We start from the raw sequence: 23,217 nt of genomic DNA on the forward strand, positions 1-23,217 counted from the left end.
AAAAGATGATTACGGCTTGTTTAGAGACGTTACCTCAAAGCCTGCATGATCAGTACAAGTGAGCTCCGAATTGTACTTAGTTCAAAGGATTTCTCTGGGAGGCAAGTGGTTACTGTAGGGCAGGGGCAAGCAATTCCGGTCCTTAAGAGCCGAAGGCAGGTCAAGTTTTCGGGATATCCACAATGAATATGCACGAGATAGAATGGTATACACTCCCTCCTTGGTATGCGTATCTATCTCATGAATAGTCACTGTGGATATTCTGAAAACCTGACCTGCCTGGGGCTCTCGAGGAGTGGAATTGCCTACCCCTGCTGTAGGGGATGAGTATTTGATCGCGGTGCCTCTCGTCTATATGGAAAGAGGCGATGCCAAGGGTGGGGTTGATCTGGAACCTCATAGTAGGATATCACTGAAATCACTACGTCTCCTCGATCATACCTTGCAGCCTTCGACCAAAGACTTCCCTTGCCAAGATCCCGCTGTTGGATTTCCAAGCAAGCCCTCATAGATACAACATACCCATGAAGTTATAAGCGACATGGGTAATTTTGAAATGGCTTAACTGAGAGAAGGATCAGGAACAAGCTTCAGAGGGAGTATAAGAAACACAGAAACATGATGGCAGATAAAGTCCAATTGGCCCATCCAGTCTGCCCATCTGCCGCATCCTCTATCTCCTCCTCTCCCTATTGGCTAAGGCTCTTAACATTTGCATCTCCTCTTCCTATAAGCTAAAGCTCTTTACACCTGCATTGTGAGGTCATAGAGCTTTATGGTGGGAAGGAGTAAAACACGGACCTTACAGACCTCGCGGATCTAAAACTGCACGTTCTTAAAAATCCAAGGTCCGCGCCACTTTTCAGGTCCGTGCCACTTTTAGTCTCTGACTTTGACAGAGCTCTATGACAATTTAACTCTGACAGATCCTAGCATAGGGAGGGAAAAGCATTAGGATCTGTCAGAGTTAAATTGTCATAGAGCTCTGTCAGAGCCAGACTAAAAGTGGCGCGGACCTCGGATTTTTAAGGATGTGACGTGCAGTTCAGATTTGTGAGGTCCGCGAAGGAGTCGGGGCCTTGAGCTGAGCTGCAGGGAAAGCAATGAACGGACCTCGGATTTTTAAGGATGTGCGGTTTTAGATCCGCGAGGTCCGCGTTTTACCCCTTCCCCTTTATGGTTAGAGAAACAGAAACATGATGGCAGATAAAGGCCAAATGGCCCAACCAGTCTGCCCTTTCACAGTAACCATTATCTCTTCCTCTCTCTCTAAGAGACACGGAGGAAACTATTGGTTTAAGCTAATGTTTAGCGGTTCAAGGCAGTAAAGAACCAGTGATGAAGATTAACTGGGTCTTGTCAAAAGCATCAAATGTGTGATTCTTAGACTCCAATATACCATAATTAGAGTAGATGATGTCAGATAACGTCCAGAATGGTCCATTTTGTCTGCCCAGTAAGGTGGCTAAGAGCTTAATACAGGTGACAACCCTCTATGAGAGGGCAAATAACCCAAAAGATGAAACCCAAGGTCATGCAAATGGGATAAAATCTCTGCCTTTTCTGGACCCTTTTCCGGAGTCCCACCACAACTATTAAAATCTCCAGCAATGAGCAGAGCAGTGAAGGAGAGATTTATTGAAGGTGATCGGTGAACTACCCACATTCCTGGGAAATTTAACTCAAAAGACATTCTGTATCCCCCTTACCCACAGGTCATGATGGCCATTTTGGCCTGGAGGGGAGCTATGGCAGGGAGGGGGAACGTCTTCATGTACAGGGTGGATACCTTTGGGAGGCAGTCTTCAGGAGGGTTATTAAGAGGAAACTTTTGGAGGGAGGTGGATGCCGAGGTTAAGGTCGAGGCAGTCAGGGTTAATAGTATTAATTATTTTAATTGCCTTTAAAATAAGTGTGGTAAACAAAAGCATTAACAGTGATTCATCAACAGACATTAATAATAATAAGCATTCTCTCCCAACAGCCAGAAAAGCACTTCCTGCTACCAGGGCAACGCCTTGTGATATCAGTGGCAAAATCACAAGACTATTATTGTAAAAATTCAAACTGCAGATGTAAATGAGGATCTCAGACACCTCTGCCTTCTGCAGCTGGAGGGAGAGAATACTTTTAACAGAGAAAACCAGAAGATGGCAGGTTATTTAAAAGCTAATTACGTTTTGTCGCCCTCTGTCTTACTGAACTTTTGGGACTGCAGTGCTGGAAAGGCCCCCATAGGAGGCGCTAAAGCAAAACTGGATTTCCCCCTATGTTTCTCTATTTCCCTCTTCTGTTACTACCCAAAATACAGGGTTCATTTTACTCCTAATCTACATTTTCATTCACTTCCTGGCTTTCTTCCGTCAGTTTCACTGATGATCCCCACCCCAGAGAATTTGTAATCTAACAGGACACAACGGACACACAGGAGGCATTTTCACACGTGCTTGTTACGGTAGGGTGGGTCTCCCGCGTCGACTCCGACTCCTGTAGATCCATAATAGCGATGTCTTCTTCCTCTTGCTTGATGCTCATTGAGAACACCGACGTTACAATTGGAAGGCCTGCGTTGAGAAAATGAAACACTGTCGAGAAGGTCCGTCAATGACAACAGAGCTATTTTCAGAACTATTTACCCGGGCAAAAGGGGCTTTTTTTAAAAAAATGACCCACTCTACACGCTTGTGAGAAAATGATGGTGAGGTAATGACCATACAGCCTATTTGGTTGGGCCATCCATATCAACTGCTCTGTTCCCCAATCCCTTCTTCCTCTGCATTTGTTCCGTGTTTTCGTCCACCATCCTTTGTGAAAAGAAATATTTGCCAAGATCAGTGGTTCCCAACCCTATCCTGGAGGACCACCAGTCGGTGAATATGCATGAGAGAGATTTGCTTGTCATGGAGGTGACAGGCATGCAGATCTGTCTCATGCATATTCATTAGGGCTATTCTGAAAATTTGACTGGCTGGGTGGGAACCACTGCACTAGATTTCTCCCGAGTCTACTCCCTTTCATTTAAATTCTAGGATCCCCTTGCCCCAAGATGCATGTCCCCTGTGCATTTATATTATGAAGATATTTAAATGTCTGTTTCATATCTCCCTTATCCCACTTTTCCTTCAGTTATACATGATCAGATCTTTAAGTCTGTCCGAGCATGCTGTACAATGAAGACTACATTGACCACTGCACTGACTCCATCCTGTTTACATCTTATTAAAGGTTCAGTCTCGAAAACTGTACACAGTACCCTAATTCTCAGAGGCTCTATCACCCCCTTTTCCCTGATGGCCATTCCTCTCCCTATGCTCCCAAGCATAATTCTAGCTTTTGTCATCATCTTATTCTTATTTGGCCACCTGTATATATGAGTTGCTGTATGACCTTTTTATGGGTTTAACTCAACAAATATTTATCTCAGCAAAGAGGGTCCGACAGATACAGCTAATTGACTGTAGCCTAATGGTTAGGACAGTGGGTTGAGAACTTGGGAAACCAGGTCAAATTTTCACTGTGACTCCTTGTGACCCTGCTTTAATTGTACCACAGAAAGGCAGTACGAGGGGCCGCTGAAAAGTTCTCAGCCCAGCCAAGAAGAGAAAGATGTGGAGCCATGAAACTTACAAGTGATTCCACACTTTCTTAATAGTTTGTTTCAATGAGGCAAAAAAAATAAAAAATAAATCAAGCCTTTCTGACATCAGTGATGAAACTGATATGATGGAATGAGGCATTATGACATCACAATACGAGGGACCACTGATAAGTTCTCAGGCCAACCAAGAAGGGAATGATGTGGAGCCATGAAACCTACAAATTATTTCACACTTTTCGTTTCAATGAGGCAAATGCATCTAGCAAAGCAAGCCAATGTGACATCACCGATGAGATTGGCTCTTAGGCATTGGTGAAATGAGGCATTATGACATCACAATACAAGGGACCACTGATAAATTCTCGGGCCAACCAAGAAGGGAATGATGTGGGAGCCATGAAACCTACAAATTATTCCACACTTTTCGTTTCAATGAGGCAAATGCATCTAGCAAAGCAAGCCAATGTGACATCACCGATGAGGTTGGCTCTTAGGCATTGGTGAAATGAGGCATTATGACATCACAATACTAGGGACCACTGATAGGCCAACCAAGAAGGGAATGATGTGGAGCCATGACACCTACAAGTTACTCCACACTCTTCTTGACACTTTTCATTTCAGATCATTGAAACGAAAGGTATCAAGAAAATGTGGAATAACTTGTAAGTTTCATGGCTCCACATCACTCTCTTCTTGGTTGGACTGAGAACTTTTCATCATATATCAAATCTGTAACCCCCTTCACATATCCAGATATTAAGAACTGGCATCTATGAGCTCCAAATCTTTCATACAAGCAGCCCCAACCCCTGTGATGTGACAACTGAAAGCGCTTAAATCCAAAACATGTCCTTACCCATGGAGGGGTCGTTTGCCTTTTCTTTTCTCTCCCACTCGCAGTGTTGAGTGAAATATTTCTCATCTTCCTTTTTAATCTTGAATATAACATCAGGATTAACAATAGAATAACCTGTCAATAGAATATAGGAAAATTACATCTAGACTGCACTTGTACAACCCCTGTTTGGAAATTTGCTTGTGGGTGTTTCTTTGGGTATGTATATTTGCCTGATAGAAGAGACAGCTGCAGTCTAACACGTAACTAAGAATAAATTTAGGAGTACTCGCTTTTAAGATATGTTATTTTCTAGAATGATCTTCCTTTAGGGAGTGTCTTGAAAATGCCAGTCTTATCTGGAAGCATGTGCCCTTCAGGAGCAAAGGGATCCCGGCTTCTTATTAGGAGAATCCCAGAAGGAAAATCCAAGTTCTGGGATATTAATATAATGCTATCTAGAGACCAGTGAGAAGGAGAAAAGGGATACTTTACCTGTGCCATCTGATTATGACATGGACAGGTTATAAGTTATACACTGCAGAGTTAATACACCCTGACACAGAAGTCGTGGGCCTCAACCGGGGATCAGAGTGGTAAATTGTCCCTCCTGTACACCAGCTGTAGAAAACCAATTCCAGCTGACCCTTGAAGTTTCCAGTTTCATATTAAAGTTATCTCACAAGTTAGAGCAAGTATGCCAAGCCTCACTGGGTCCCGGAGAGTCGCAACTGCTCCTGTTTGGACTTTGAATATATCTAGGGAGACTTTTTGGCCAGTCCTGGATTTCTGCCAATCTCATCCTGGTGCATTATGGGACCTGCAGCACTGCACAGAATCATGTACCACAAATACCACACTGCTTTGGGATGTAATTTTAAAACCAGGAATGGCCAAAAGTCTGCCTTCTGGAATGGGCAACCTGGTCACTCTATATCAGGGGTCTCAAAGTCCCTCCTTGAGGGCCGCAATCCAGTCGAGTTTTCAGGATTTCCCCAATGAATATGCATGAGATCTATGTGCATGCACTGCTTTCAATGCATATTCATTGGGGAAATCCTGAAAACCCGACTGGATTGCGGCCCTCAAGGAGGGACTTTGAGATCCCTGCCCTATATATATATCAAAAGATACACTCTAGAGCAGGGGTAGGGAATTCCGGTCCTTGAGAGCCATATTCCAGTTGGGTTTTCAGGATTTCCCCAATGAATATGCATTGAAAGCAGTGCATGCAAATAGATCTCATGCATATTCATTGGGGAAATCCTGAAAACCCGACTGGAATACGGCTCATGAGGATCGGATTTCCCTACCCCTGCTCTAGAGGCCTGATTCTCTAATGCAGTGGTTCTCAACCCTGTCCTGGGGACCCCCCCCAGCCAGTCGGCTTTTCAAGATATCCCTAATGAATATGTATGAGAGAGATTTGCATATAATGGAAGTGACAGGTATGCAAATCTCTCTCATGCATATTCATTAGAGATATCTTGAAAACTCGACTGGCTGGAGGGTCCCCAGGACAGGGTTGAGAACCACGGCTCTAAAGGATGCCGATCTCAGCGGCCGCTGATTGCATGTCAATCACATATTGGTATCCTTTAAAGAATCGTGTCTACGTTTACTAACAAACACCTTAAATGTAGGCCAGAGGCTAAGGCCACTTCTGGTGGAGACCACGCCTTGGGCATCCATAAGCATCTCCGTAGGCGCGCAACATACGTCCACAATATAGGCGTCCTTTTCTGTCTGCATTTTTTTTTTCTAAAAACGTGTGTCCTGATTGGCTGTGAGATGGCAGTAGGACGCCTACTGCCGCCTGCAATCAGGATGCCCATACTGGATCTGGCACTTGGGATTATCCCAGCCCAGCAAAATGGTAGATAACAGAAAAGATTTTTTTTTTTACCTCGTGACATCAGGAGGCTATGAATCTCCTTGATGACCTTCTTGTACAGCTCCTTCTGCCATTCTCCCAGGACGTCCCACTCCACTTCCCAGAAATAAGCAGCGACGTCATTGAACGTGACCGACGCCTGGAACAGCAAACAGGACACCCTTAGCTAGGGTTACCAGGCCAACCTGATTTTTTAGGGATTGTTCTCAGATTTACATAAAGATCCTCTTCAGTGTCCCTTATCAAGTTCAAGTTTTATTCAAATTTTTGATACCACTCAATCAAACTTCTAAGCGGTGTACAAATGATTATAAAATGGGGAGTTAATGAGACAATAATATACAAACTTTAGACAAACGGGAACAAGAGGGGAAAAAAGAGAGGAACTAGAATAATCAGAGGAAAGTGAACATAAAAGGGAAGACACGTTAGGAGGGGGATCTGAATAAATATTATCAGAAAAAGTTTAGCCCTGATAAGGGCAGTTAGGTATCAAAAGCATCTTGGAATAAGAATGTTTTTAACTTGATTTTAAAGTGAGAAAGGGATAATTCCAAACGAAGATGGGGCGGTTACAGCAAAATTGTTAAATCTAATAGTATTGATGTGCTATAAAGAGGGAATCGTTAAGAGATTTTGAGACGTTGAGCGGAGGGCTTTAGATGGACAGTAAGGTATGATTAGACCAGTGGCCTCAAACCCACGGCCCGGGGACCACATACAGCCAGGTACTATTTTGAGGCCCTGGGTATGTTTATCATAATCACAAAAGTAAAATAAAACCGTTTCTTGATCATATGTCTCTTTATCTATAAATGACAATATTATTATTAAGACTTAGCCAAAAGGAAAGATTTATAAACTATAAAGAGTTTTACCTCATGCAAAAATGTCATTTCTTTAATAAGACATTAACTATTTTTTCTGAGGCCCTCCAAGTACCTCCAAATCCAAAATGTGGCCCTGCAAAGGGTTTGAGTTGGAGATCACTGGATTAGACTGTTAATAAATTCAGGTTGGCTGCTTGAACGAGTTTTAAATGTCAATAAAAGGATTTTTGTAATTTATTCTGTGGTCGACAGGAAGCCAATGGGCGTTGTGAAGAAGGAGTGAGACATGGTCATATTTTTTTAGCATTGAATACGATTTTTACAGCAGTGTTTTGTACAATTTGTACTCACCTGATTTCCTTTTTTGTTATGCCCTTGAACAGGGCATTACAATAATCTATACAGGAGATTACTAGGGAGTGAATGAAGACGTTTAAGGATTCCGGTTCCAGGAGTTTAGCGAGCGATCTGATCATTCTTAAGCGATGGAAACTACTGTGCTGATGTGATGGTGATAAGTAAATGTACTGTCAAAGGTGACCTCCTAACAATTTACTTTGCCAAAGCACTTGCCTCCCCAAATCTATATATAGTGCATAAACACAATAGTAAGGGCGGGCGGGGGTGGACTGCCCCTTGTGCCGTTTTAGTGGGGGCACTGGCAACTCTCCTCCTGCTCCTTCTCACTCCTCCCCGCTGAACACATGCACCTTCAATTCTCCGCCATCTTACCTCTTGCTCTTTGCTGATGCGACTAGGAAGTGACATCAGAGGGAGGGGCCAACACCAGCACGGGCAACCATGAAACAGGTACGGGAGAATGGAAAGGGAGCACTTGCAGCAGGAGGGGCAGGGACCCGGAAGTGGGGTTTGGACAATTTCCTGGAGGAAAAGTCCATAGTCTCTTGTTATTGAGAAAGACATGGGGGAAGCCACTGCTTGCCCTGGATTGGTAGCATGCAATGTTGCTAGTCTTTGAGGTTCCGGACTCTGCATGGAAGCTTGATACTTTTTGGGGATCTAGAATCTTCTGTTACTCTTTGAGGTTCCGGAATCTTGCTTCCTCTTTGAGATTCTGGAATGTTGCTACTCGTTGGATTTTGGCCCGGTATTGGGGACCTGGATTGGCCACCATGAGAACGGGCTACTGGGCTTGATGGACCATTAGTCTGACCCAGTCAAGCTATTCTTATGTTCTACTGTAGGCAACAAAGAATTACAGCAGCTAGGGGGTTTGGTGTTTTTGGTTTTTACTAAGGTGCGGTAATGGACTTAATGCATGCTATTGATTAGTGTGTGCTTAATGCTAGGAAACCCATAGATATAAAATAAGCTTCTTACATTTGTTTGAGATTGCTTATTGCACCCTCGGCTGAAGGATTCCAATAGTTTAGTGTGAGTGTTACCCTTCCCCAAACATGCACAGAGGATACGTCGGACTATTTTACGTCACTGGACGGTGTTCAGGGCGCATCCCACCTCTGATGTCCTGTCTTGGTCTGTTTTCCAGCAAGGGCGTATTTTGAAAGACATTTTTGATTACTTCACGTTTGCAAGCAGGCAAAGCAAACATCCGCCATGCTAAATAAACCCGCAGGCTGCCGTGTATGGGGCACAGGAAAGCATTTAACAAAAATCAGAGAATTTGTCCATCCTCAGTTAAGCATCGCTCTTACCATGACTAAACATAATAAGCGTTAAACAAGCCAGGTGTAATTGCCCGTCTGTGTCATTGAATTTACATAGGAAAGACACAAAAAAGGTGAAAGTTCAAATCACAGGGCCTTGTTTCTATATTTGCACAGGGAGAGGCAAGGCCCTAGTTATCCAGGACTGATGAAGCCTTGTGCCTTGGTAATTTGCAGACTGGCTGTTCGGTCTTTAAAAGCAGCTCCGCTTAACACATCTCTTAAATCAAGTTTCAAGTTTATTTAAAATTTATTATACCGCCCACTCGAGCCTTCTAGGCGGTGCACAAAAATGCCATAACAATATACCAATTAAAATATAATTTAATCTAAAAACAAACCAAGAGGAAAAAAAACAACTTAAAGATACAGACGAAAGGGAAGAAGGGATTGGAACTAGAATTGATAGAAAGAAAAGAAAACACTTAAGGGGAAGAACAAGAGGTTGGGGAACTGAAAGTAGAAATATTTCTTAAAACTAAGTCTGAAGAGACGAATTGTTCCCGCCACACACTGGTGATTATTTAAGATTTTAGGTTGAGGTTTCAAGAATGCATTATTATCAGTATCGGGGGGTGTGGGGGGTTCTCATTCATTTAGGATTTACGGACATTTCCATTTTAAGAGACAGTCCGTCGGATAAAAGAGATTGTTTGTGGCTCCCTACAATCTCCCCCTTGAGAAAGCCAGGGGTGGCGAAGCGATGGGTCGGACTGTTTGAATGACATTATGAAAGAGCAGGAACTACTACTGTGTGTTTCGACAGGCAGCCGTGAGTTCGTCAGAAGAAGTAGGAAAAAAACCCTGAAAATTTTATGGAGGCTTATCATCACAACATGATTTTTTTTTGGGGGGGAGGGATGAATTTAAGCACTATTGAGCATCATTTTGATATTTTAATTTGTTCTGAAACCCTATTAAAGGGCAGATTCAGCAAACGGTCGGTGCCCAACCAGCATCTAAATTAATTGGTTTAATCGGTGCACTATTCAACTGCACCAATTAAAAATCTTGTTAAAAAGGATGTAGGTGCCCGCACGTGCCTAAGAAAGGACACCCTAATCACGTCTACAGAGGCGCCTAGCTCAAAGCAGGCGTGATTTCAGCCCCAAATGACCTTAGGCATCGTTAGGCATGAATCTCCGTCAACAGCAGGCACCAGTGACGTAGGCCTTTAAAACCCTGGCCTGCATTACCGGCCTTTAATGGGAGCCGCGATTCTGCAAACGGTGCTTTAGCGTGATTGACACGCGATCGGTTTTGTAGCCGGCCGCCAATTATGGTGCCATTTACCAAATCTGCCCCTAAATTCTATATTGGGCCCCCCCCCCCAAAAAAAAAATCAGCACCATAAAAACAGCTATTCTAAAAGTAGTGCTTAAATCCCCCCTTTTATAAAACCATAGTGTGGTTTTTAGCGCCGGCCATGGCAGTTAACAGCTCCGATGCACATAGAATTCCTATGAGCGCCGGAACTGTTACTGCCGCTAAAAACCACGCCACAGTTTTGTAAAAGTTGGGGAAAGTTAGGTGCGGTTTATAGCGCAGAGCCTAGACCCAGGAACCGTAACTAAGGAACAGCCACTTGCCCCATGGAAAAAGTGGAACAAATTCCTGAACCTAAATTTAGCCAGTTCACCTATTATAAAAGTCAACCAATTACAGGGCCATCATTAAAAGGCGGCGCTGAACTGGCTGTGATGAAACGGCCGCGATGAATCTTCCTACACTCTTGGTAGGCACCTTAAACTTAGGCGCTCCCTATTTATGACGGGGTTTTCTTGTCCTAAATACTGGCGGCTAAGTCCAGTTTATTAATAATAATTTTATTCTTATATACCGCCAAAGCCATATAAGTTTGAGGCGGTTTACAGCAAGAGGCGCTGGACAATCAGTGAAGAGGTTACAATCAAAGTCAGCAATACAATCTTACAAAATAAAAAATATGAAAGCTAAAAGGTTCATAGGGTTACAGGACTGAATAAGAAGTGCTGAGTAGATTCTTAGTTAACAAATCGATTGAACAGACTTGTTTTTAATAGTTTTCTAAAATTGAAGTAGGATGAAGAGTGCGCGAAAACGTTACTAAGCCAGTCGTTCCATTTGCCTGCCTGGAAGGCAAGAGTTCTGTCCAAGAATCTTTTGTAGATGGATAGGTGAACAGATGCGGAGTTCCACAGGGTTCCCCACTATCCCCCACCCTCTTCAACCTATACACTGCCTCTCTCGGAACACATCTGAACAATCTAGGTATAACCACCTATAGCTACGCGGATGACATTACCATCCTCATACCTTATGATCAGTCTAAACCCACCACGCCAAACATCCTACACTGAATACTTAATACAGTTATGATCTGGATGAAAGATCACAAACTTAAACTCAACCCAGACAAAACCAAATTCATCCTATTCGAAAATGACAAAATCCAAACCTCAACCAATTTAGAACTCAACTCAATCAACTATCCCATCCAAACCACCATAAAACTACTAGGGATGACCATAGACAGAGGCTGTACCATGCAACCACAAATAAACAAAACAATCCAGAAATCCTTCACAATCATGAGAAATCTGAGACAAGTCCGGAAATTCTTTGAAAGAAATCAATTCCAGCTTATAGTACAATCCCTAATCTTAGGACTGCTAGACTATTGCAACATCCTTTTCCTCCCATGCCCTGCTACTATGATCAAACAACTTCAAACAATCCAAAACACAGCCTTGAGACTCATCTTCTCATTGAGAAAATATGACCACATCACAGAAGCTTACATCAACTCACATTGGCTACCAATCCAAGGAAGAATACAATTCAAATTCTACTGCATGCTATTTAAATCCCTAAATGGAGACAGTCCTTCTTACCTGAATAACCGCCTCAACCAAGCATCCACACTCAGACACAGAAAAGCGCACTCCCCATTCATACCTCCTCCGATCAATGAAGTAAAAAGATCAAAGCTTCACGACGGCCTCCTAGCCACTCAAGCCGCAAAACTGGATACCAGGATCTCCAACCTACTGATGACCACATCAGACTACAAGACATTCAGAAAAGAAATAAAAACAATACTTTTTAAGAAATTCCTAAATCAGCCCAACTTCACCTACTATTAACAACGCCAAAATAGACACTACACCAGCAATAACAACTATGCTAATGTTACCTCCATTTACACAATTTCTGTAAACTGTATTTATCCTTGCCCCGAAATTACCTACTTACCACTCTAATTTATCATCGATTCCTCCATTGTAACCCCATTTATAAATCTTTTGTAAGCCGCCTTGAACCGCAAGGTAATGGCGGAATAGAAATCCTTAATGTAATGAATTCTTCATGTGGGCCTAAGATAATTTGCCAGATTGAAATTTAGGCACGTACATGCAAAACAAGACCAAGATCTGCTCATGATCCGACCCTAACCTAGGGTTAAAAGAGATCTATGTCCGGGGGTCTGGGTTTGGAAAAGCCGTCCAGACCTCCGGACATGTCCTCAAAAGGAGAACATTTCCGGAAGTCTGGTAACCCTAAACGTGGGCATTTAAGACAAGCTCGAGACACGTGCTTTTGAGATTTTTTTTCCCCCATTGCTATATTGCTATGCTTTACGTGAACAGTGCGTTCTTTTTGATTTCACAGTACATAAGAATTACCACTGCTGGGTCAGACCAGTGGTCCATCATGGCCAGCAATCCGCTCACACGGCGGCCCTCTGGTCTAAGACCAGCACCCTAACTGAGACTAGCCCTACCAGCGCACGTTCTTGTTCAGCAGAATCTTGTCTAACTTTGTCTTGAATCCTTGGAGGGTGTTTTCCCCTCTAACAGCCTCTGGAAGAGCGTTCCAGCTTTCTACCACTCTCTGGGTGAAGAAGAACTTCCTTAGGTTTGTACGGAATCTATTGGTACCCCCGGACCAGCAGGTCATTTTTGGTCTTTTAAAGCCGGCACTTCTTTTGGAGAATCACCCAGAGTGTTCATTTAAATATTAATGAGCCCGTTTTGCTACCATGTTAATAGGAATGACCTCGTTGTACTACATTTGTATGACAGAGTCAGAAGACGTCTGCTAGGAAGCTCGGAAAAGACCACAGCGAGCCATTCTGATAATCGGGCAGTAAAATCCTGGCAGGCTGAACTGGCTGGAAAGTGTTTAGCAGCCATCGTTACAGGTACGGTAAATTTTGAGAATCCAGCCTTGGGTCAGAACTGGGTGGATTTAGGGAAGGGAAAAAAATAGGAGCTTACGACAGATTTCCAGCCCTAGGCTCCCAAATTTGGTTCATAAATCTAGGCAAAGGCATGGCAGGCCTACATTTCTAGGCATCACTTTTAAGTTCCTAAATTAAGAGGAATTTTCATCTGAAATCTAAACGGGATTTAAAAAAACATAACATAACAATACAAAATAAAAATCCACTTCAAATTTGTTTTTTCTTCTTTGTTTTCTTTCAATTAAAACAACACCTTTTTCTTGTATTAATTTAACTTATTCTTAGTCCTTCAGTTGCGAACTAATATTTAATTATTATATTCTCTTATATATATATCTACAGTATCGTAGTAAGGGGTGGGGATAGGGGTGAATCGCCCCGGGCACTGGCACCTCTCTACCCCCCCATGCCACACTCACGACCTCCCTTCTCACCCCCCCCCCACCCCTCCATACCTCTTTAAATTTTCACCAGCATAAGCAACTTCTCCGGCCTGCTGTTTGCGCCAGCCTGGCTCCCCTCTGAAATCACTTCCTGGTTGCGGGGCCAGGAAGTGATGTCAGAGAGAAAGCCAACACCAGCGTGAGAAGCTGTTCATGCCGGCAGGACATTTAAAGAGGTACAGGGGGGTGGGGGGGGGAGAAAGGGTGCAAGTTTGGAATGGGGGGTGGAGAAGGAGCGGGTACGGAGAGGGACGCTTCCTACCCTTGCTATGCCACTGTGTATATATATATTTCCTGTTTGTTTTAGTTCTATTGCAGTCATTCAATTTGGATTATTGAATGTATAATATATTAAGGCCCTCTTTTACTAAGGTGTGCATAAGAACATAAGAAGCGCCATCTCCAGATCAGACCTTCGGTCCATCAAGTCCGGCGATCCGCACACACGGAGGCCAAGCCAGGTGTACACCTGGCGTAATTTTTAGTCACCCATATCCTTCTATGCCTCTCGTAAGGAGATGTGCATCTAGTTTGCTTTTGAATCCTAGGACGGTCGATTCCGCAATAACCTCATTCCAGGCGTCCACCACTCATTGTGTGAAGCAGAACTTCCTAATATTTGTCCTGGACTTGTCTCCCCTTAGCTTCGGTCCATCCATGTCCTCTTGGCCGTGTCACATTGAACATTGTAAATAATTTTTTTTCCTGGTCTATTTTGTCAATTCCTTTCAGTATTAAGCTAAGTGTTTTAACGAGTGCTTAAAAGCATAGCGCACCTTAGTAAAAGAGAAGTTAAATTTTATAAATAAAAAAAATTAAACTAAAATAATTAAAAAAAAAAAAACCAAAAGCAAACAAAAAGCAAATGGCACAGAGGATGTTTATGTCTATTAAATGACTTAGGTTCCCTTTTACTATGCTGCAGGAGCGAGTGCCGCACGGCGAATGCCCCGACACCCATTCAGTCCCTATGGGCATCAGAGAATTTAAACATCGGCCTGCACTTTCGGGCTTAGTAAAACAGGGAGTTGCTACCAGGGATCTTCAGAAAAGTTTCTGCGCTTTCATTTTTTTTAAAACACTATTTATTAAATATCTCAGAAGCAAATTCCATCGCTGCCCACAAGGTGAGCCGGCTTACCTAACTAGTCACACGACATGCTGCGACACGCCCACTTAACCGCTTCTCCCGCCCCAACCGTTTCCCACAAAAATACGATAGCGCGGAAACTTTTTTGAAGAACCCTCATACATCTCCAGAAGGCCGGAGATTGATCAGAGGCGGAGAGGACTCCTTCTCAGGGACTCTTCCCCTCTTGCTCTGCAGACGAAAAGCTTGGCTACCGAAAAGAGGGTTTTATTTACGATGGCGTCCAGCTGCAAGCCTGACAGATGGGAGGGCAAGGGGCCCCTAGACGGGACTTTTCTCATATTTCAACATCGTTTTCTAGTCCTGTTTTGCGAGATGCCGATGTGGCCCCTTAGTTCATAAATTCTGTTCATAAAAGTGTTTATTGGAAAAAATCACATTCGGATATGATTTTAGACTCGGAACTCAAAGAATTTGTGCGGGATACCGAGTTTTATTTTATAACTGGATTGTACGTTAGGTGGCCTTGGGAATCGTCATGCATTGAGAAACATCCAGCTGTGTTCTATATTATTTATCATCATCTGCAATTTGCCTTGAGCAAGACTGTGGCTTTGGAATGACAAGAGTACAAGTGAATGATAAGAAATGAAAGGACTGTTTTCTACCTCTGCTAACGAACTGGTACCCGCTCCATTTTGGATGCGGTGAGATTAACGCCGCAGTTGATGCTTGTGGACAGATGGCCTATATGCAGAAGGGCAGGAGACTGCCCTGTCACTTCCCACCCCCTCAGAGGGAGGCTGCTCTCCTCCCCTCCCCCCCTCCCAAGGCCACACTCCCTTATTACAGAGGATGTGTGTCCCCCCTGATCTGCACGCCCAAAATCTGATTAACCATGAGAGAGAAAGGGAGACCCTGGGCGTGCAGAGAGAAGAATGTCTTACCTGCTCAGAAACCAGGGCAGACATTTCCCCTCCGGTTTTCCCACTGAATTCTGCAGCTGCAGGGATCGATTCAGGCTGGTGCTATCCCTGTTCCTCATTAGAAGCTAATGAACAAGAGGGGAAAGAGGCTGGGCTGATTCCTGAGGGTCTCAGCTGAAGTCCCTTCTTCCGCAGATCCGGGGGCTAGGGAAGACAGAAAGTTTGCTTTTATTCTGAGTCTTTTCGGCTCTTTGCAGCCCCTGCAGACACTGGAGGAAGAGCGAGCCGGCGAGCATGCGCAAGGCTCCCCAGCTGAGGCCATGCTGGGGGGGATCCTGCCTCCTTAAGGTGGATCTGTGGAGACAGAAGGAACATGTCAGGGGACCTGGTTTTTTCCTGTTGAATCTGCGAGCCTGTTATGTACATTCGCTTAAGGAAAATCTTTAAACACAACAAATCCTTGGCTCTCTGGTGAGCACGGCTGCAAAGAGCATTAACAATGCTCTTAGCACCTGAAACCCACAAAGTTAGGCTCCTCCTGAACATAATGTCAGCTCTACAAAGCAGGGACCATCTCATCAGATTACTGTTATTTCTATAGCACCACTGGGCATGCACAGTGCCTTCCAGACACTCCAAGACAGACAAAATATCTCAGCCCTCCTATCTTTCCTTAATCTCCTCCCTGGGAACTCTCGGGGTAAGTCTCTCCTCTCAGTACCCTTAGCCATTAATGCAAAGTCCAGACTCTGTTCCTTCTCTCTTGCTGCCTGGAACAGACTCCCTGAATCACTATGTCAGACTTCATCCTTGGCCGTATTCTCAAGGCCCACTTCTTCGAGGATGCTTTTAACTTCTATCCCCCACTCACAGTAGGGCATTCATGCCCGATGAACTCCCCAAACCTAGCCCCCCCCCCCCCCCAATTTGTCATGTTTGTCTGTTGATTGGCTTGTAAGCTCTTCTGAGCAGGGACCTTCTCTTAAATGTTCTAATGCACAGCGCTGTGTATGTCTATCAACGCTATAGAAATTATATGCAGTAGTAAATCAGAGCTCTGAGCTAAAACAGGGAGACCGCAATTAGGAAGACCTAAGGGCGGTTAACAGCCAGCGTTAAAGGGCGGTTAATGCCGGATTTTCAGGCACATTATTGTGTGCCGAATGCTAAAAGGGCTTGAGCGCCGATGTTAACCTGATGGCGGCAAATTGTAAAATCAATGTTAATGAGGCCAGTAAGGGGGGGGGGGGGTGAATTCATCTTGACACTTTTTGTTTCAATGATAGCAAATTCCAAGAGAGGGGCTAGGTCCTATCGTTTCAGCAATCTGAAATGTCCCCTATGTCCCTTCTCTTGACAAGTTTCAGAATCAGGGTCTCTGGTCCCCCACAATTTCACAATCACCGAAGAGCTGAAGAATCATTTCCTTCCAAAATTTCCCAATCCCTGTACAGTCACCTTGGGAGACTGTGTTGAGGTGAGCAGCCGAAGTGTTGACAGGTCATATACAATAACCTCCAACCCTGATACTGTTTTAGCACTTTTAGGAATGGGGGGGGGGTTAAGACAGAGAATCAGGGGAGCAGAGTAGGTAGGGAGAGGGTACAGAATGAGAAAGGAGAGAACGAGAAACGGGGAAGTGAGTGAGAGCACTGATGAGTAAGTAGTTGGGGGTGGACTGGGAGTAAATGAGTGAGAAGATCAAAGAGGGCTCACAAACGACTGATGGGACCAGAGAAGCTGTGTAGTGAGGGGATTAGAGCAGTGCGACATGACCTAGGGAAGCCAAGGAGCTCTGGGTTGTGAGTGAAAGCGAGGATTAGGGGATGTGGGAAAGAGATCAGAAGAGCTCCGAGGTGCAGCTGAAGAAGGTGTGGGATAAGGACTGAAGGGATAAGGGTTGGGAGGAGGAGAGAATGGATATGCCCTCTCTCCACAAACTCTGGCTCCTTCTCCCTAATCCAGGATTTCTCCTCTCCACTGCCCTTCTTGTATTCCCCGATCCTCACTTCCCTCTTTCATCCTCTCTCCTCTGCTTCCCTTCATTTCTATCTCCCTTCTCTTCCCAACACCATTTGCTAAGATCCCCACCCCCCATGAATGATATCAACTGGACACACAAGAGATGTCATAAAACTACTTTATTTCCCATAAATTCAAATAAGCATTTACATCATTTATTTATATATTCTGCATAATATCCCCAGACGGATCACAAATTAAAATACACAATCTCAGAAATAGCTAAAAAACACACACAAACAATAAAAACTACATAAGAACATAAGAGTTGCCATACTGGGACAGATCGAAGGCCCATCAAGCCCAGTGTCCTGTTTCCAACAGTGACCAACTCAGGTCCCAAATGCCTAGCTAGATCCCAAGTAGTAAAATGGATTTTATGCTGCTTATCCTAGGAATAAGAAGTGGATTTTCCCCAAGCCATCTCCATAATGGCCTATGGACTTCTCGGTTAGGAAATTATCCAAACCTTTTTTAAACCCCGCTGAGCTGATTTCACCACATTCTCCAGCAACGAATTCCAGAGTTTAATTATCCATTGTATGAAGAACTATTTTCTCTGGTTTGTTTTAAATCTACTGCTTAGTAGCTTCATCACCTGCCCCCTAGTCCTAGTATTTTTGGAAAGAGTAAACGATTCACACCACAGAAACATAGAAACATAGAAAGATGACGGCAGAAAAGGGCCACAGCCCATCAAGTCTGCCCACTCTATTGACCCACCCCATTAAGTCTGAATGCTAATGACCTGGTTCCTTAACTCGACCCTCGTAGGGATCCCACGTGGATGTCCCATTTATTCTTAAAGTCGAGCACGCTGGTGGCCTTGATCACCTGCACCGGAAGTTTGTTCCAGTGATCCACCACCCTTTCTGTGAAGAAATACTTCCTGGTGTCGCCACTAAATTTCCCTCCTCTGAGTTTGAGCGGGTGCCCCCTTGTGACCGAGGGTCCTTTGGGAAAGAATATATCGTTTTCCACCTCGACACGACCCGTGACGTACTTAAATGTCTCAATCATGTCACCCCTTTCCCTGCGCTCCTCTAGGGTATAGAGCTGCAGTTTGCCCAGTCTTTCTTCGTATGAGAGACCCTTGAGCCCCAAAACCATCCTAGTGGCCATCCTTTGGACCGACTCAGCTCGAAGCACATCTTTCCGGTAATGTGGCCTCCATTACCCTTTCCACTCCACTCAGTATTTTATAGGCCTCTATCATATCACCCCTGAGCCGTCTCTTCTCCCAGCTGAAGAGTCCTAGTCGCTTTAGCCTCTCCTCATAGCGAAATCATCCCATCCCTTTTATAATTTTTGTCGCCCTTCTCTGTACCTTTTCTAATTCCGCTACATCTTTTTTAAGATATGGCGATCAGAACTGCACAGAGCATACAAGATGTGGCCGTACCATAGAGCGATACGAGGGCATTATAACGGTTTCATCTTTGCTTTGCATTCCTTTCCTGATCATTTCTAACATTCTATTTGCTTCCTTAGCAGCCGCCGCACATTGAGCCGAGGGTTTCATTGCGTCTTATCCGGCCACGTGCAGATGCCCTCTAGATGCAGCTCCGAAGAGCCAGAACGGGACAGGGCTGTGGGCAGAACTGGGAGGGGCCACGTTTTTTGTTTAATGAAAAAAATCTAGCAACCCTAATCTATTGGATTTTGTGGTTTCTAAAGAAGAACTGAAAGTGATTGTATGACTGTTTCTACATAGGGTATATTGTAGAACTGGCTGAGACATTTTCCCTGATTAGAGGGTCTTTTTAATAAGGTGCGCTAGTGAGTCTTAGCGTGCACTAAATGCTAATGCGTGCTAACGCGTCCATTATACCTATGGACACGTTAGCACGTTAGCAGTTAGCGTGTGCTAATTTTTATTACGAAATCTTTTTTATTGGTAAAGAGAATAACAACGCACAACCACAGAATACAGATAAGGATTGTAACTTTTCCAACAACAGGCAAAAGAGGGACACCTCCCCCCCCTAAGAGGACTGGACTCTGATGTCCTCTCAGGGAACAAAGAGACCCAAACACCCCCCAACAGACCAGTATCCCCCCTCCCCCCCAAAACCCCCCTTCCCCCTTACCCCCAACAGAAAGGAATCCCAGGCCAGACAGGTGGAGCAGAATACAATTGCAATCCGTTCACTATGCAACTACGACTCCTTGGCGGCAAACTGTCCAAGTAAGGAGACCAAGTGTGAATAAAGTCCCTGCTCTTACGACGAGAGGAACAAGCCAGCCTGGCCTCCCAGCACATCAGCTCATGAAGCTTGTTCCTCCAATACCAAAAGGAGGGAGGAACATCGGCCAGCCAATGGTTCAAAATACTCTTCCCCAAAATCGTGTGCTAATTTTTAGCGCATGCTAAGACACACTAGTGCACCTTAGTAAAAGGACCCCCTAGGTTTTTCTGCTCTGTTAAAAAAATAAAATCTTTTTAATTTCCTTTTAGTTTTTCCTTCTCTTGGTCTCAATTTCCTTTATCATGTGGACGATAGTGAATTTTATTTTTCCTTTGCTGAATTATTGTTACCATGTTTCTGTATTTCTACGAATTACATTGCAATGTGATTGTATAAATTTAGTACTTGAAAAGAAGTTTAAAAAAATGAAAATGTGCCATTTTTCCGGTCGCAGCCCAATGCGACCGCTTATTTCATGCGCTTATTTCATGATTTACATCCAGTGTAAGCAAAGGCAAAGTCCCTTGTGGAAGGGAGATGCGATTTTTAGCGACGGCGAACTTAGCAAAGCTCAATTTAGTCTTCTTTAGTCAGCTTTCTAGTGATCCTCATCTACCAAGCAGAATTGTAATGCAAATGCACATTTCCACGGGAAGCCAACAGACTCCAGAGAATACGACTACCCTGATCTTGCTTTATCAGACGCATCAAGCCCTGCTGCTATATTTTCTCTAATCTCTAAGTTACAGCCTGATAAAGGCCAAATTTAAGAAATGAATATAATCCAATCACCTACTTGCTAGTGAGAGCTAAATAACTGAGTTAGTTGGACAGCTACATAAAAGGCTCCCAGAGTTAACAATATTTAAACAGGACATACTGTTTTATTACAGGCAAACCCCATATCTAGCCACAAACAGGAACATCCTAGAAACATGACAGCAGATAAAGGTCAAATGGCCCATCTGCAGCATCCACTATCTCCTCCTCTCCCTAAGAGATCCCATGTGCCTGTCCCACGCTTTCTTGAATTCAAAGTCTCTGTCTCCACCTCCTCTTCCGGGAGACTGTTCCACGCATCTACCACACTTTCTGTAAAAAAAAGTATTTCCTTAGATTACTCCTGAGCCTATCACCTCTTAACTTCATCCTATGCCCTCTCATTCTGGAGCTTTCTTTCAAATGAAAAAGACTCGACTCATGCACATTTATGCCACGTAGGTATTTAAACATATCTCCCCTCTCCCGCCTTTCCTCCAAAGTATACTTATTGAGATTTTTAAGTATGTCCCCATACGCCTTATGACGAAGACCACGTACCATTTTGGTAGCCTTCCTCTGGACCAACTCCATCCTGTTTATATCTGTTTGAAAGTGCGGTCTCCAGAACCATGCCCTTTGCAACATGGAGATGGGAACGGTGAAGGGATTTTATATCCAGTGCTCCCCCGCGAATTCGCGGTCCCGGTCATTCACGGTATTTTCGGACCGCGAAGGGGAGGCAGGAGAGGGCAGCCGGAGCGCCGGCGAGTGAAGGAAATCACTCGCAGTATGCTCCGCCCGCCTCTTCCAGTATTAAAGTCGGGCCTCACCAATCAGGAGCTGTGTGTCAAAGTGGTTGGAGCATACACCTTCACTCACCGGCACTCAGGCTGCCCCTCTCCTGCCTAAAAACCGTATTTGCAGTTTTTCAACATTCCCGGGGATTCCTGGAACAGAAACCCCACAAATATTGGGGGGAGTACTGTACAGCCTGTCTATGGTTGGTAGAGAGTGGTAGAAAACTGGAACACTCTTCCGGAGGCTGTTATAGGGGAAAACACCCTCCTGGGATTGAAGACAAAGTTAGACAAGTTCCTGCTGAACCAGAATGTACGCAGGTAAACATAGAAACATAGAAATAGACGGCAGATAAGGGCCCACGGCCCATCTAGTCTGCCCACCTTAATGTCCCTCCCCTACCTTTGCCCTGTGAATAGATCCCATGTGCCGATCCCATTTGGCCTTAAAATCAGGCACGCTGCTGGCCTCAATCACCTGTAGTGGAAGACTATTCCAGCGATCAACCACTCTTTCAGTGAAAAAGAATTTCCTGGTGTCACCTCGTAGTTTCCCGCCCCTGATTTTCCACGGATGCCCTCTTGTTGTCGTGGGACCCTTGAAAAAGAAGATATCTTCCTCCGCCTCGATGCGGCCCGTAAGATACTTGAACGTCTCGATCATGTCCCCCCTCTCTCTGCGCTCCTCGAGCAAGTATAGCTGTAATTTGTCAAGCCGTTTTTCGTATGGTAGATCCTTGAGTCCCGAGACCATCCGGGTGGCCATTCTTTGCACCGACTCCAGTCTCGGCACATCCTTGCGATAATGCGGCCTCCAGAATTGCACACAGTATTCCAGGTGGGGCCTCGCCATGGATCTATGCAATGGCATAATGACTTCCGCCTTACGACTGACGAAACCCCTTCGTATGCAGCCCATGATTTGTCTTGCCTTGGACAAAGCCTGCTCCACTTGATTGGCAGACTTCATGTCCTCACTGACGATTACTACCGTTTTTGCTAGGATCTCGCCATTAAGGGTATAAGACTTGCATGGATTCTGGCTGCCCAGGTGCATAACTTTGCATTTTTTGGCATTGAAGTTGAGTTGCCATGTCCTAGACCATCGCTCCAGTAGGAGTAGGTCGTGCATCATGTTGTCGGGCACTGAATCTTCGTCTGTTGTGCATTTGCCCACTACATTACTCAGTTTGGCTAGTCTCAGGGCACCGGTCTTTGACCTAAGGGCCGCCATGGGAGCGGAATGCTGGTCACGATGGACCACTGGTCTAACCCAGCAGCGGCAATTCTTAAGTTCTTAATTCCCACTGCCGCTCCTTGTGACAAGTCCCATAGCCCTCCATTGCCCCAACTCAAAAGGTTCAATACAAGGATTTTTTTTTTTCTCCTTTAAGCACAGCTGTCTTGTTTTCTGGAAGGCTGGCACTCAAGGAACCCCTTTTAGAAAAGGAAGAAGGGGCCGAAGCACAAATCCAGATCCTCACGAAGGTGGGAGGGACCTGGAGACGAGTGTGCACCCCAGGATCAGGTACCAGAATTGAAGCACCCTGCCTACGACTTTCTCCCTCGGCCTTGCTGTGTTCTTTCTGCAGACATTGCTGGCCTGCACTTTGCAAAATGCAGAAATGAAGGTACACATTTTCAGTGGGTTTAGGCACCCAGCGCCTCTGTAAACTGAAAATGCCAGGGGCAGATGAAGGTAAAACAAGTAAGCCGAGCTGCAAGGCAGGAGCAATTTGGGGGAGATTTTTCAGAACCCACCCCAACCTCTGCCAATTTCCGACTAGGGTAGCACTACTTGCTTCCTGGCAGGCCTGAAACAAGCTCCCAGGGTCCCTCTCCGGTCTTATTCAAAGGCAGTCTAAAATCCCACCTTTCAGAGGCTGCCTTTAAATCTTCACCCCTGTGGCTGGTT

The 23,217-nt window shown here is 44.6% G+C and overlaps 1 protein-coding gene across 3 annotated transcripts in view; it reads right to left on the reverse strand.

Moving 5' to 3' along the window:
* Positions 1-23,217, reverse strand: part of LOC117350268 (zinc finger protein 282-like) — a 51,495-nt gene that overhangs the window by 22,481 nt on the left and 5,797 nt on the right. For 2 of the 3 annotated variants that reach the window (XM_033924468.1, XM_033924466.1), the window contains exons 2-5: positions 15,554-15,886; positions 6,343-6,469; positions 4,458-4,571; positions 2,448-2,564 (exon numbers count right to left, since the gene is read on the reverse strand). In XM_033924468.1, the coding sequence (XP_033780359.1) occupies positions 2,448-2,564; positions 4,458-4,571; positions 6,343-6,469; positions 15,554-15,577 (382 nt within the window). In that variant the 5' untranslated portion in view covers positions 15,578-15,886. The remainder of the gene's footprint in view (positions 1-2,447; positions 2,565-4,457; positions 4,572-6,342; positions 6,470-15,553; positions 15,887-23,217) is intronic. The other variant, XM_033924467.1, reaches the window with a different exon arrangement.

This window comes from Geotrypetes seraphini, chromosome 16 (assembly GCF_902459505.1).
Source record: "Geotrypetes seraphini chromosome 16, aGeoSer1.1, whole genome shotgun sequence".
Classification (NCBI taxonomy): Eukaryota; Metazoa; Chordata; class Amphibia; order Gymnophiona; family Dermophiidae; genus Geotrypetes; species Geotrypetes seraphini.